Genomic DNA, 15,228 nt, shown 5'->3' with positions numbered 1-15,228 from the left:
AAGTACAGTGGCCAGCATGAGCTGCTAAGCTTCTGTTGATGTCCTTCCCCATCATTCTGAAACAGCCATTGCTTGCAATACTAATCAGTGCAAACATACTCAGAACCCTGTGACTGAAAACCCGTTGCATTTGCAACATTAAACATGCTTAGACAACACTGGGAGAATATATATTAATTATTGTTTTTAAACAAAGTTTTCCAATGATCACTCATTCACAAGTTTTTAAATAAAAGTTTATTACAGAAATTATTTTGAACAAAAAAGGCAACAGCATCTGTTGTAATTAAAAAAAAATAATAAAAAAAAAATTAACATTGTATTCATGCCCTATAAGGTGAACTGAAGAAATGCTACAGGTATTTCTTCCGCTGTCATTCTGTGATGCTTTCTAGTATGGACTAACTCACACTTGCATCACAAGAATTAAGTATGAACACAGTCCTTTCCCATGCTTCCGTCCAGAAAGTGCCGCATATTAACAGAAAATATTGCAGACAAACCACGGTTCTATTCATTCTGCAGTATTGGAACCAGTGTCTAGGGAAAAAAAAGAAAAAAAAAAGAAAAGTGTGAGGAATACATACTCCCACTACAGCTGAGTATAAATTAAAGAGAACCAATACCATTCTCCAATACCTCCCCCAAGCTCAAAAGCACTCCTCACGCATTTTAAAACATGTTCTCTATCTACCCAGTTCCCTCTACTGCTACTGAAACAGAGCAAAGTCTTAAAAAGATTAGTCAGGATGAGTTTGGTACAATGCCCTGGGTGATGCTCTGTTCTGCTGATGATGTTAAAGGAATGAACTCTGAACAATTAGGTAGTCATAAACAAAGATAAGGCGGGCATCTGAAGGAGATGAGAAGACCATGACTCAGGAGACCGTTGAACACAAGAAAGTTGATGAGTTCAAGCCAGGAAGAAGACTGAGCAACCCCCAGGAGTGAGGCTGAAGAAAGGAACAACCACCCAAAAATCCCCCCAAAAGATGATTCTAGAAGGCTCCACCTCAAGCTCTGCCTAAATCCCACCTATTATGAACATGATGATTAGATGTCCAAATTAAATGAATATGTATGTAAAGATGTTGCAACCTCTCACAAAAACCGTATAAATTACCTGACTTTTCACTGAAAACTTTGGAGCTAGTTTGCCTGGTGTGAACCGGCTAGCTGCCCAACACTGCACAAAATAAATACCTTTGCTGCTTAAAGACAAAATTAGTCTCTGAGCAGTTACTCTGTGCCGTTTTGGCATCATTTTTGTGAGCCAGGCAGGAGATTCTCCACCAGTGCTGGAATCCAGGGTCCTGGGGACCCTCAGGGGCCCCCGACTGGATCTTCAGTCACCAAGACTCCCCTACCCCTCGGCTTCTCACACAGGTGGACAAGGACTTCTGCTCAACATAAAAGGTATTTATATTTGTTCTTTGGTTTAACCTTGGTTGAATTTAGCCCTTAAGATGAAGACAGGATGCTGTCCTCGCAGGGTTATGAAAAGGGACGCCTTCTGAAAGGGGTAGCAGCCCCTATCTGGTGTGTTATGTATTTTTGGGAAAGTAAAACTTCCTTTTGGTTGCCATAAGATTTGGGAAGGTAAAACATTAAGTTTCCTTTCAGTTTTCTTCTTGTCTTGTTAGGAATTCCTGGAATGTAACAACTGAAGTAGCGCTCTGTGTTTTGTTTGTTCTATGTGCTGTCTTGTTTTATGTTCAAGATTGGAGTTAAGGTTCTTTTATGGGAAGTAATTCTGAGCGAGTGGCTGAGAACTTACCACGCCGTTTAGGACCCAAAATTAGAATTTGCCCTTTTTGCAACTGTTCATTATATATGAGCTCTGTGCAACAATTGTAGTAAATATGTATTAGGACCAAGAGGAACACAGGAGACAGGACTGAATTGAACAGTGAATTTGTATTGTATCAGATGTGGGGCCAGTCAAAGCTTAGAAGAGACCCAGTGGGGAGATTTTATTGTCGCTCCACCCATAGGTATGTGTTCTAAGAATTCACTCAGATGGCTATGGAATGTGAACTTTGCGGTCCACAGCGACATCTTGTGACTGTGTGGTAACGCAAACTGGTCTTGTAAATTTTATAATCCCTGGAGCTGTATGTTGTAAGTGCACGGTCCCTCGTACATGCTAACACCCTGTGTGACTGAGGATGAGCCCAGAGTGCGATGGGTGCGAGAGACGCAGCTCAACTGCAAAGCGGGTGAGGAGTCCCAATCTGTGTGTCCGTGTTCCCCGCGAGGGGGCCAGCCAGACACGGATGAAGCGATTGATAATTCAATATATGAAGTGGTGGAATAGATTGAGAAATATTTTGAGACAAGAACCAGAGTTTTATAAGAAACCCACTCAGCTGGAGGATACTGCCTGGAGCCTAGCACAATTAGAATTAGAGCAGGAGATACAATAGCGAGAATTGCTTGTAGAATTAAGAGGGTATATTGCATAAATTTTAAAACATTTAAGATGGAAGGGATATGAACCACTAGTAATTGAGAACTTTAGTAACTGGGAACCTATGTGGGCTCATGATCCTTATATAGGGATGGTATGTTACCGATGCTCGGAGTATTTGATAATTTGATTTAATCTGAGGAACAAGAGGGGGGAGACTATAGACAAAATATTAGAATTAACATCGTTTGGGAAAAAGCATGAACTAGCCTCTGCACTTGGTGTCGTAGGTGCTGTCTGTATACTCGAGCAAAAGGTGGCAAGTGTCTAAGATACATTATCTCCCCCCAAAAAAGACCAAGAAATAAGGCTAAATAGAGGTGTTGAGTTGTGGTGTATGCTCTGAGGTAAGTACGGTGCCGCCAGTAGTAACATACATTGTAGATAGATATACCAGACTCATTAGGGTGATGTGGAGCAGACCCAGCAAAGAAATAAATACCAGAACACCCCTGGGATGTATTTTGAAGCATTGGAAAGAATTAGGTGGAACTCCCAGAGGAAATCTGAACAAAAAGACATTTATAAAATACTGTCAGAATTGGTGGCCTCTGTATACATTAGGTGATGGTGAAAAATGGCTGCCCAAAGGAAGTCTTAATTACAACATAATTTTACAGCTTACACTGTTTCTCCATAAAGAACAGAAGGGGGATGAGGTAATGTACGCAGATACATTTTCACCGTAAGAAATAAACTCGATTGGCAGTAGAATTGTGGAATAAATATCCCACCACAAGACCCTTTGTTTTGGCACTAGAAAAAAGTCAGAAAAATCATGAACCAAAAAAGTGCTGCTGTGATGCTTTAGTATCGGACAGCAGTGTCTTAAGCTAGGAAAAAGAGAAAGTGATGAGGAAAGCATCACTGATTCTCAAGAGCTTCAGTCAGCTTATTATGAGAGGAGACCTGACCCAGCTAGGCAGGATAGCCCGCAGGGATCTGGACTAGATGCCAGAAGCCCAGAGAAAAAGATTCTGAGAGTACAGCAGAGTGCTTAGAGAACCCAGATGAAGGGGTAAGTAGTACCCACTACACTCGTAGTCGAACTGTGGGACAGAAAGCTAAAAGCAAAACTGGGGTTAAAGCTAAAGCTAAAACCAATGCCAGACATGTGGTTGCTCCCTCATGAGAAGTGGTAGCACCCACAGGTAACCCAGCAAAGGTAAAACCACCTTTTTCATAAGTGATCTGGACAGCTGGAGGGAAGAAGCTAAAAACTTTAAGGAAGATCCAAGTAAAGTAGCTAAGAGATTTAAACTAATTGTGAAAAACCAGGATATCGACTGGCAAGATGTGGACCTAATGTTATCAGAGCCAACAGAGACAGAAAAAGAACTTGTAATAAAAACTGCAAGGAGTCATGTGCAGGGACAAATTGCAACTGGTACCTTACAACATACCATTGATGAACATTTCCCATTAGTGAATCCCAACTGGGATCCAAATAATCCAGACCAGTATAGATTACTGGTTAGGTACAGATTGTTAGTGCAATTGGGATTGGAAAGTGCCATACCCAAGGCAGTAAACTGGGCTGCCCTGTACAATGGGAAGCAAGGGTGAGATGAGACCCCAACTGCATTCTTAGACAGGCTTAGAGCAGCCATGAGAAAATACACCACCCTGGATCCACCCTCAGATGCAGGTAAGCAGCAGTCAGTGGGTTTGTTAATAGGACAAAGCAACCCTGATATTAGAAAAAGATTGCAGAAAATCAAAGAACTCGATAATAGGGATTTAAAGACATTAATGGCAGAAGCTTGGAGAGTGTACAACAACAGAGACAAAAAGGAAGATAGGAAATTGGCGAGGGTTGTGGTAGCTGCTATAACTCAAAATTTGAACTTTCCACGACCAAGAAGTCAAGGTCAGGCAACACGAGGCCAGACCACATGAGGGAAAGGAAGCTTTCCCTCCCAGCACGCAAGAATAGGACAAAACCAGTGTTCCTATTGCCTACAAACAGGTCACTGGAAGCAAGACTGTCCTAAACTGGCAAATCATCGCTATCATTGAACTATCATCGCTCATCAGAATAGTGAATGAGGGGGACCAGTGAGTCATTCCCTAGCAGACCCACTAGTTAAAATTGAGCTAGGAGAAGGTGAAAAAGAATTAGACTTTCTGATCAACACTGGAGCCACATTTTTGGTTTTATATCAAGAACTACTGCCTAAAAGTGATGAATTTGTTCAAGTCATGGGAGCAACAGGCCAAGCAGAAAAGGCTTTCTTTCTGAAATCCCTCAAATACAAAGTTGGGAAACAAATGGGAATTCATAAATTTTTATACCTGCCGAATTCCCCAACACCTCTGTTGGGTAGAGATTTGTTGGAAAACCTGGGAGCTGTGATAAAATTTGAAAAAGGTAAACTTGAATTTCAGGTAAATGAAGAAAAATTAATAGTAGCCCTGAGTTTAGTCATGAGCTCCGTAAAGCCAGAGCAAGACAATCAAAATATCAGTCAAATTTTAAATCAAGTGTATCCCTTAGTATGGGCTACCGACGTACACAGTAAGTCAAAACAGGCAACACCTACTCAGATAGAATTATTATCAGGAGCAAAGCCAGTAGTCAGGAAACAATATCCATTGAGGTTAGAAGACAGAAAAGGAATTGAACCAATAATAGAAAACTTTTTGAAATTGGGGCTTTTAACACCCCAATTCTCCCAGTCAAGAAACCAAACGGAACTTATAAACTAGTTCAAGATTTAAGGGCAATAAACGAGATAATTAAAACCTTACACCCCGTGGTAGCAAACCCCTATACACTTTCAACAAAATTAAGAGATAATTTGATTTGGTTCACAGTGTTAGATTTAAAAGATGCCTTCTTCTGTCTACCCCTAGCTTAGGAAAGTCAGAAGATTTTTGTTGAATGGGAAACTGTCAATAGAGGGAGAAAGATGCAACTTTCTGGACGGTTTTACCACGGGGATTCAAAAATAGTCCCACTTTGTTTGGTAACCAACTAGTCAAGGAGCTGGAACAACAGCAGCAGCCGCCGGGAGATGGCATTCTTCTCCAATATGTAGATAACTTATTAATAGCGACTGAGTGTGCAGTGGACAATCTCTCTTTTAAACTTTTTGGGTTTAAACGGTTATAGAGTCTCCCAACAGAAAGCACGGTTGGTGCAAGAAAAAGCGGTATACCTGGGATATGAAGTCTCCGGCGGACAACGTTCCCTGGGAACGGCAAGGAAGGAAGCTATGTGCCAGACACCCAGACCTGAAATGGTGAGAGATCTACAAGCCTTCCTAGGAATGACAGGTTGGTGTTGTTTACAGATGTATCAGTATGGACTACTTGCAAAGCCTTTATATGATCTACTGAAAATAACCAAAAATCGCATAATTTGGACCCCCGAGACAGACTAAGCCTTCAAACGACTGAAACGAGAACTCATGATAGCTCCAGCGCTGGGTTTACCTGACGTGACGAAGCCCTTTTGGTTATTCTCGCATGAACGTCAAGGAGTGGCTTTAGGGGTCCTGGCTCAGCAATTAGGGCCATACAGAAGAGCTGTGGCATACTTCTCCAAGCAGTTGGATGAAGTAAGAGAAGGATGGCCTGCCTGCCTGAGAGCAGTGCCTGCAGTGGTAGTGGATACAGAAGAAGCCAGGAAACTTACAATGGGACAGAAAATGACTGTGTTGGTGTCCCACACTGTATCAGCAGTACTGGAACAAAATGGTAACTGTTAGTTGTCACCTTTCTGGTTCCTGAAATACCAGGCGATCCTAGCTGAATCAGATGATGTAACCATTCAGGTAACTAACACTGCCAATCCAGCTCCATTCCTAGAAGGAAGAATTTCAGTTAAACCTGTCGTCCATGACTGCTTGGAGACCATCGAGGCAGTGTACTCCAGCCGCCCAGACCTCAAAGAAGAGCCGTTCCAGGATGCAGACAACTGGTTCTCGGATGGCAGCAGCTTTGTAAAGCAAGGTGTAAGGACAGATGGCTCTGCAGTCACCACCATGGAACAGGTAATCGAATCAAATCCTTTGCCTGCTGGGACTTCAGCCCAGAAAGCAGAACTGATAGCTCTCACCCGAGCTCTTGAACTGGCAAGCGGAACGCGAATAAATCTATGGACTGATTCTAAACATGCCTTTGCTATCATCCATGCCCATGGAGCGATCTGGGAAGAACAAGGGCTACTGACTGCCCAAGGAAAAGCCATAAAGCATGCAGAGGAGATCCTACAATTGTTCAAGCCGTCCAACTCCCAGCACGGGTGGCTATAATGCATTGTAGGGGACCCCTGAAGGGTAACAGCGTTCTAGAAATAGGTAACAGAAAAGCTGATGTAGAAGCTAAATTAGCTGCTGCAAGAAGCAAAGAATTATCAGTAGCAGCTCTAGTGCCAGAAAAACTAGACACAGATTTTCAGCCAGAATATCAAGAGACAGACTATAAGTGGATACATGAAAATGAAGATAAAGCAATTGGACAATGGGTGGGGTCAACTGAAAATGGGACAGTTAGTATTGCCAGAAGAACTAGTATGGCAATGTGCAAAAGCAGAACACGACAAGGCTTACTGGGGCTTAGACCCACTTTATCAGCATTTAAGAGTCAGAGTAGCAGGACCGAACCTATTTACCACAATAAACAGGTCACATCTCAATGTGAGGTTTGTCTGAAAAATAACCCAAATACTGGAACCAAAATACAACAAGGGGCAATAAACAAAGGGCAATTCCCAGGTGAAATTTGGCAAATTGATTTCTCCGAACTCCCAAGAAAAGGGGGGTACCACTATCTCTTGGTTTTAACTGATACATTTTCTGGATGGTCTGAAGCTTTTCCATGCAGAACAAATAAGTCGAGAGAAGTGGTTAAAGTTCTGTTGAACGAAATCATACCACGATTTGGGGTGCCTAAGAGCATCTCTTCAGATATGGGCTCACACTTTTGTGCACAAGTCATGCAAGCAGTAAGTAAAGCATTAAAAATCAACTGACAATTGCATATACCCTACAGACCCTAAGCAAGTGGGCAAGTACAAAAGATGAACCATCTCACTAAACAACAAATTGCCAAAATATGCCAAGAAACAAACTTATATTGGTACCAAGCTTTACCTATTGCTTTAATCAGACTGAGGGTCAAACCAAGATCAAAAGAAAAGCTGAGTCCATTTGAAATTTTGTATGGCAGACACTATATGATGCAGGTTGTAAATAGCAAAGCTTTAGATCAAATAGGCAACCAGTATGTGTACGATTATGTTATAACTGTAGGAAAACAAATAAATAAAAATACTACAGCGGTGTTAGAATACCAACCTAAGGAAGCTGTCTATAAACGACATCCGTTTAGTCCTGGTGATTTGGTATATGTTAAGAATTTTTCAGGAAACCCTCTGCAAGAAAAGTGGGATGGACCCTTCCAGGTGTTGCTGACTACATTCAGAGCAGTATGGATAAAAGAGAGAGTGACTTGGATTTACTATTCCCGAGTCAAGAAAGCTCCCGAGAAACCATGGACCTCCAAAAAAGAAGTACCTGCTCTCAAGCCCTCCCAATGCTAATTTTTGGACTTTTGACAAGTATAACCTTATCTCAAGGCCCCACTCTAGAATGGCCATGGTCTGATGCGCAAATTGTCAAATCACTTCCATGGGTTGGTGCGCTGCTCTCAACTAGCCCAGGGCCTAACCCAGGTTTAGCCATTTATGTTTTACACAACAAGTCGTATACGCAACGAGACTGGAATAAGATCCAGGGTTCAGTAAATACCATAATAGGAAAAATGGAAGATGAGATCCAGACAGGGTGTAAAGGTGTTAACGTGTTACGGCAAGAGACAAATCAAGTCAAGCTAACAGTAACACCTATGAAGAACCGGTCACTTACATTTGGTCATATGGGAAACATTGACAATAATGTTTGGCTAAAAAAAGGAAGGACCAGTTTCCTGCCTGTGGGATAGCGTTAAAGAGGATCAAAGAAACCAAGACCAGTGCGAGCTTAAGCTATTGTTAGATCAATCAGTTTCAGTTATGTGCTTATGGGCTAGCAAAGACAGAGGTGCTTCTGAAACGTTTATCATTAAGCTTGAAGAAAGTCCTACTACTAAGCCACCTATTAAAACAACTGTCAAACCATTTATTGGGACAACTGACACACCTACAACTCCTTTTATGAGCTGTGAAAGTGTCCATAACTTTACCTTCATTGGACCTTATGTAATTAGGCACTCAAATGAGCAAAAGCTACTATTAGATCCCACATATTCGCTAAAGAGAGTTCAGATAAATTTCCAGGCAAATATATCTCGCATACAAAAAGGTTGCCAGCCTTACATACAACAAGGTCTTAAAGGATGGAAGGCCTGGCTAGCAACTAGGTCTCACCACACTAGAACTCAAAGAGATACAGCAGGATGGATTGGCCAGGATTGGGTGTATTAGATACCATAGACCAAGAAGTACTAGTCAACAGGCTCAGTGCTGTCCCTTCTGACCTGGGAAAGCTAAGTTCCCTTGAGATCATCTGTGCTCACATTAGCAGAAACCCAGCCATTGGCAGTTAATAGTTAACATTAGTAGCTAAACACACAGCCGAGGATTTCACCAAAATTACCGACTATACTGGGGGCATTAGCAAAAAGGTTGCACTTGCTATACAACATATCCAAACTCAGCAGTGGGTACAATCTGTAGCCGCAGGAATACTAAGGGAAGGAACATCAGGAATACTATCTCAAGAAATAAGGGAAATAATAGCCAAAACCAGCTTCACCACTCGATTTGAAAAAGATCACCAGGCTTGGTGGGAACTAGTAAACTTCACCTACAACCCACAACAAATTGAAGCATAGGTGCTCACAATTAGTGCAGCAAAAGAACAAAAAATCTTTCCTGTTTTGACACTGGCAGCCATACACCAGAAAGTCATTGTCAGACCCCGAGGCCATAATGTCTGGGCAAGTTATGATCGGACCAAAGGCAAGCGGCAGTCGGTTAGCATCGAGCATGCACCCCCACGGAACCGCTGGGATACATCTGTGAAAATGCAGTAGTAGAGACTGAAGATCTGTGTTTAGATATCAAAAAGGCTACGTGTACTTTCGAAATGTTTCCACATACTAAAGCCCAGCCACAAGTATTTTATGTAGGAAATGGATGTGCATGTGTTGGAACTTCTTGTGTTAATGTTACTATCGATAATTGTCACAAAATGGCAAATGGTACTAATTTTTCTGTATATAATTCTACTACAATTGTAGGCTGCGATTTTGATTATGTTGTTCTTGTAACTACTAGACAGTTAACTGAAGCTGATTATACCCTGTATCATGATGTACCTACATTACAAATAGGCATGAACATTAGTCTCTTTAAAGCAATGCTCAGACACCCCGACATAGAAAAACTGGTCCAAGAAGTAAACAGAACATTCCAACGCATGCTTTGGCAGGTAAAGCATGACTCTGAAGATATAAAATCTATCTTAGTCGATGCAGAACAAGTAGGAGAACATTACTGGTGGGGCATCTTCGCAGGACATTCCCCTAAGGCAACATAAGTATTCCACTATTTAATACATCCCATACTCATCATGTTGGGAGTAATGATCCTGTTCTCCCTCTTGAATGTCTGTCTGTGGTATAAACTAAATGCCATAATTAAAAGAACACAAATAATATGGGCAATGATGCATGTCTACCAAAACCCTTTGTCTTTGGAGCTTGACAAAAGAATTCATAAGTCTTAAGAAAAAGGGGGAATGAAACAGAGCAAGGTCTTAAGAAGATTAGTCAGGATGAGTTTGGTACAGTGCTATGGGTGATGCTCTGTTTGTGTTGAGGTAAGACAAATACTTTTTTTTTTTTTTTCCTGCTGAAAAGTTAAAGGAATGTACTCTGAACAATTAGGTAGTCATAAACAAAGATAAGGCGGGCATCTGAAGGAGATGAGAAGACCATGACTCAGGAGACCGTTGAACACAAGAAAGTTGACGAGTTCAAGCCAGGAAGAAGACTGAGCGACCCCCAGGAGTGAGGCTGAAGAAAGGAACAACCACCCAAAAATCCCCCCAAAAGATGATTCTAGAAGGCTCCACCTCAAGCTCTGCCTAAATCCCACCTATTATGAACATGATGATTAGATGTCCAAATTAAATGAATATGTACGTAAAGATGTTGCAACCTCTCACAAAAACCGTATAAATTACCTGACTTTTCACTGAAAACTTTGGAGCTAGTTTGCCTGGTGTGAACCGGCTAGCTGCCCAGCACTGCACAAAATAAATACCTTTGCTGCTTAAAGACAAAATTAGTCTCTGAGCAGTTACTCTGTGCCGTTTTGGCATCACTACCAATGTGATGCATGAACTGCTTGTGCCGTTTCACTTGTTAGCAACATTGAAAAGAGCCAGCACAAAACATCCAGGTTGTGCACGCACACATCATCTGCTATTAAGGCATTAAACATACAGGAAGCTTTGCTCTAACTTGCAGTGATACACCAACACCTCACTGCAGTCAGCCACAAGCACATCGAGCTAAACCACAAGATCTACTAAAAAGAAAGGGTTTTGTACATCCAGTAGCATCACCTCCTACAGAGCGTGGGATATAGTTTATTATGTGTTATGAAACAGATGCAAGAATGAGCATGATCCTCATAAACCAAAAGCAAGTCTCTGTTCTGAACTTTTGGCAGAAGCACCAATAAACACCAGGGCAACTTCCAGTATTACAACCACTATTGCTTTCTTGTTCTTAGCACTACGGAAAAAATACGTAACTTGGATACGGAAAAAAACAAGTCAGTGTTTACTGCATTCCTTCAGCAAGTCACCTTTTTGTGGGGAAAAAAAAAGCTGTAACACTAATAGCAACTTCAAGTCTCCCACTTCTTTAAGTCTTCCCTGCATACTTTTATCTAGAGTGAAAATGACTAATACTTGGAAAGTAAGGTTTCCTCTACTAGCTATAATAAACACACAAAAAATAAACAGAGCAAGATTATAGGCTTGGCTAATACCAGAAGTTGAGTAAACAAACTCTGTCAAATCTTTAGAACTACAATTTGAAGTGACTATTGTAATCATCCAGGATCAAGCAGCCATGAAGAACCTGTTCCAGAGGTCTAGGGTGTATTCAAATAAAGCCTTTTCATTCTCAGTTATTCCTTTTAGTGTAACGCCCCCAGGATGAAACAAGTGGCACCATTTTACACGTCTTTATTGATATTCTGCCACATCGATGGTTTTGAAAATTATAAACCAGCTTGCCACAGAAGTCACCGAATTACTTTTTCCAGCAAAGAATTTCAAGGAACACTGACAAAAGTAATCCAGTCAAACACATAAACTCCCATAAGCAGTGTACATACAGTGGGCCCGCTGAGCAACATATAAATCTTGTAACACAAATTGTCAATGCTAGCACTAGATTTTGATGTGCTTAGGTCCCCTACTATCAAATCCAGCAAACAATTGCTTAGACAGTTTTCTCAGACAATTGCTTGCTCAGACTGATGAAGCACTCCTTGAATTCAGTAAAACATGGCGCTGTTCTAACTAACAGGTTAACACTAGAAAAATCACCATACAGAAATTCAATTAAGATTACTTCCAACTTTCTAACTGCTTCAGTAGTACCCAAGTAGTTCTCAAGAACAGATCTACAATAGTCTCTACCACGTTCCTATTTCAGTGCTTAAGCGTTAGGGAAGCATCTAGCTGGCTTTTGTTTCATGTCTCATATGCAAGAGGGAGTGCTGAGCCCTACTTTTATCTGAATACAATCAATCTAACTTTAATCATACATTCGGTCAAAGCTTTCTATAAATGATCAAGTCTTGTGTCTCAGCTCATTTATATCATGTTCCATACTTACTTTTTCCATCACATGCTACAATTTTCACTTTATCCACTTTCACAAGTTCAGTGACCTCCCTAAATTCAACATCGTTCAGTACAAATGTCCATACGTTGTCACAGAACCTGTATGTATTCAGAGACCCCTTTAAAAAGACAAGAGACATTTTCTATAGCATACATCCCAAAAGTAACAGAAAATATTACGTTTACTACCTACATACCTTCTAGAACTAGCTTTGCCATAAAGCCAACTGTGAACCTGAGTGCGTACAAACTTGGCAAGCAAGCAATTCTGAGGAAAACTGTAGTTTAAATGCCCTCCAGTGGCTGAAATTTTCAAGCCTGTCCAAGGGGAAGCTTCACGGGTACGCCAAGAAGTTTTGTAACTTTTCTGATGTGTACAAAGAACCATTATCAGAAAATATTTCTTAAAGCATAGGCCATAAGAAAAATCAGTTACAGCAGTGATCATAAGCTATGAATTCTGCCACTGTTCAAATAAAGTAATACTTTTCATTAAAAATCAAGACAAAACTGACCTATGTGACATAAAGCAGTATCGCTCATGTTTGATGTATTACGGAGGGCATTGATATGTAAAGCTTTTGGCCTTCACCTTCACGTATTTTACGCTGATACCCTTGAACTTGAGCTCCAAGTAACACTTTTTTAATTTATCCACTAAACACATTCTGAACAGTTTTCTATACTACGTTACAGACAAACAAGTTACATGTGTTAGACAAAAGAAGTTATGCCCTTTTTAACATATTTATATGGTTTAAAAATCTAAAATCTTAAGTTCTCACTTCATTAATGCATTCTGCACAGACTGTAGAAGTGTTAGGACGTAAGTTGACAGAACAACTTGGGTTTTTTTCTGAAAACAACAATCAGGTTCACATTTAGCAATCTGATACTAATTGAGGTGGCTGGCTGTGAAAAAAACCCACAAAAACAAAAGAAAAACTTATTTTTCTATGATATCTACAGAAAATAGCAACAAAATGACCCAGTGACTTGCATAAAGGTAGCTCTACAACTCTCTAGTCTCTCTTCGCATTATAGATGCGGCCTCATCTTACTTCTGCTAGGTACAACTAAGAGAAGCAAACGTCTCCCTCCCCATCTGCAAGACGCTGAGGATGGCAGTGCTACCCTCAAAGCATTCCCCTCTTCCCCTTCCCCTGCTTTCACTCACCCACCCAATCTCTTTCTGATTTTTGCATTCCTTCAAAAGATCCCTGGCAGAATAAGAAGGTAACAAGCCTTACAACTGCATACAGAATATACATGTAAACAGTCACTATTTCAGAGTCAAAATGGAAGTTCCTAAGTTTTTGCTTAGAGCACACAGCTTTTAAAGACGTTCTGCATCGACACTTAGTTACTGTACCTCATGAAGAACTTTTATGTGCTGTTATCTTACCCTGAAATTGACTCTGTTCCTGACTCGTTGTGCCAATGCCGAATTTATAGCTTTATCAAACTGAAGTAGCACCTGAAGGGCCAGCTGAGGAGTGATCTGCTGTGACTAAAGTAGTTTAAAAAAAAAAAAAAATTTGAGTTGTTTCAAAGAAAACTCACAAATGCAGTAAAAATTGAAAATATCAAAACAAAGTTCATGGGAGGCAGATCTCTAGAACAACTTACAGAACTAGTATGTTCCTGTGCTTATTTTCTTTTTCTTGTTTTAACTCTGAGTGAAGAAACAGTGTGCTAATGTGACTTTTTGGCGCTACATGGATTTCTTCTACGAAATATTCATTGGAAACAACCAGAAGAGCAGGAAATGGATTACAGTGTTCCAGGTCAATCTGGGTGTTCATTTGCTGGGCCATGCAACAGGGCATTACGCCACTTACGTAAAACTTTTTTTTGTTCTGAATGTGAAGAAAAAGGCTTCCCACATGAACGAGTACCGACAGCTTTTGATGCCAGCCAGCGTGCTGTCCAACCGCCAGCCACAAGCGCCCCATACAGCGACCGCCCTGCCCCGTTAGCACCCAGCACCGCACCCCACGCACCTGGATGAGCTCATCCAGGCTCTCCTGCAGGCTGTTCCCCAGCGTGGTGTTCCGGTACAGCTGGTAGGCCATGGCTCAGCGGGGCGGGCCGCACACCCGGGCAGCCACGGCTCGCTCTCGGGTTAAAAAAAAATAAATAAAAAAATCATTTAAAAACATCAACCCACCGCAACACAGCCCCGAATGTACAACGCACAGCAGAGGCAAGAGGAACCCCCGCTGGGAGCGCTGAGCAGCGGCGGCCCGGCCCGGGGAGGCTGCAGGCCCGGCCGGCCCGCACCGAGATGCCCCCGCACCCGACGGCCGCGCCGCGCCGCCACGGGGCCGCCCGCCTTCACTCACCGCCCGCCCGCTCAGGCCCCCCGCCCGGCCCGGCCCGGCCGCCCGCCAAGCCCTTACGGGGATTACAGGCAAGAGCAGGGGGCCGAGCGGCCCGCCGCCCCCCGGGCCCATCGTCCCCCGCCAACCCGCGGGCAGGCGCCGGAGCCCGCCCGGGCAGCCCCAGCGCGCCCGGCCCCGCGCCTCACCCGCTCCCAGCGGCCGCACCAGGCAGGGCCCCCGCGGCCGCCCCCTGGCCCGGAAGCGGAACGGCGAGGGCGGTGCCTGCGCCCGCCTCGGCCCGGCCGCCGGCGCTGGAGGCGGGGCCGGCGGCAGCTCCCGGCGCGCAGCCACGGCGGAGGGCGGCCCGGCCCCGGGGGCAACGCTCACGCACCACCCAGGAGTTCCAGCGCCTCCCGCTGGTTTCGGTTCGCTTCCCCTACGCCGGTGACCGAAACCCACCCCCGCCTTCAGCCCCGAGCGCAGGCTGCAGAGCGGCCAGAGCCCCGGCAAGCCCCGGCTCCAACCCCCTCACCGCCTTGGAACCCCCCCCGCGAGCTTC

At 43.0% G+C, this 15,228-nt stretch overlaps 1 protein-coding gene across 2 annotated transcripts; it reads right to left on the bottom strand.

Moving 5' to 3' along the window:
* Positions 1–218: 218 nt before the first annotated feature.
* On the bottom strand, positions 219–15,010 carry GTF2A2 (general transcription factor IIA subunit 2). Of its 2 annotated transcripts, none has more exons than XM_055807418.1 (5): positions 14,876–15,010; positions 14,349–14,464; positions 13,751–13,855; positions 12,338–12,464; positions 219–540 (listed from the first exon to the last, which is right to left on the bottom strand). In XM_055807418.1, exons 2-5 carry the CDS (start codon positions 14,418–14,420, stop codon positions 515–517), a joined length of 330 nt encoding a protein of 109 aa, XP_055663393.1. In that variant the 5' UTR covers positions 14,421–14,464; positions 14,876–15,010; the 3' UTR covers positions 219–514. The 2 variants fall into 2 exon arrangements, with proteins under 2 accessions (XP_055663393.1, XP_055663400.1); XM_055807425.1 differs by lacking the exon at positions 14,876–15,010 and adding an exon at positions 14,748–14,766.
* Between the last annotated feature and the right edge of the window lie 218 nt (positions 15,011–15,228).

The sequence above is a fragment of the Falco peregrinus genome, chromosome 1 (assembly GCF_023634155.1).
Source record: "Falco peregrinus isolate bFalPer1 chromosome 1, bFalPer1.pri, whole genome shotgun sequence".
Classification (NCBI taxonomy): Eukaryota; Metazoa; Chordata; class Aves; order Falconiformes; family Falconidae; genus Falco; species Falco peregrinus.
The sequence above is the reverse complement of the archived record's forward strand: the minus strand, read 5'-3'. Positions and strand labels throughout refer to the sequence as shown.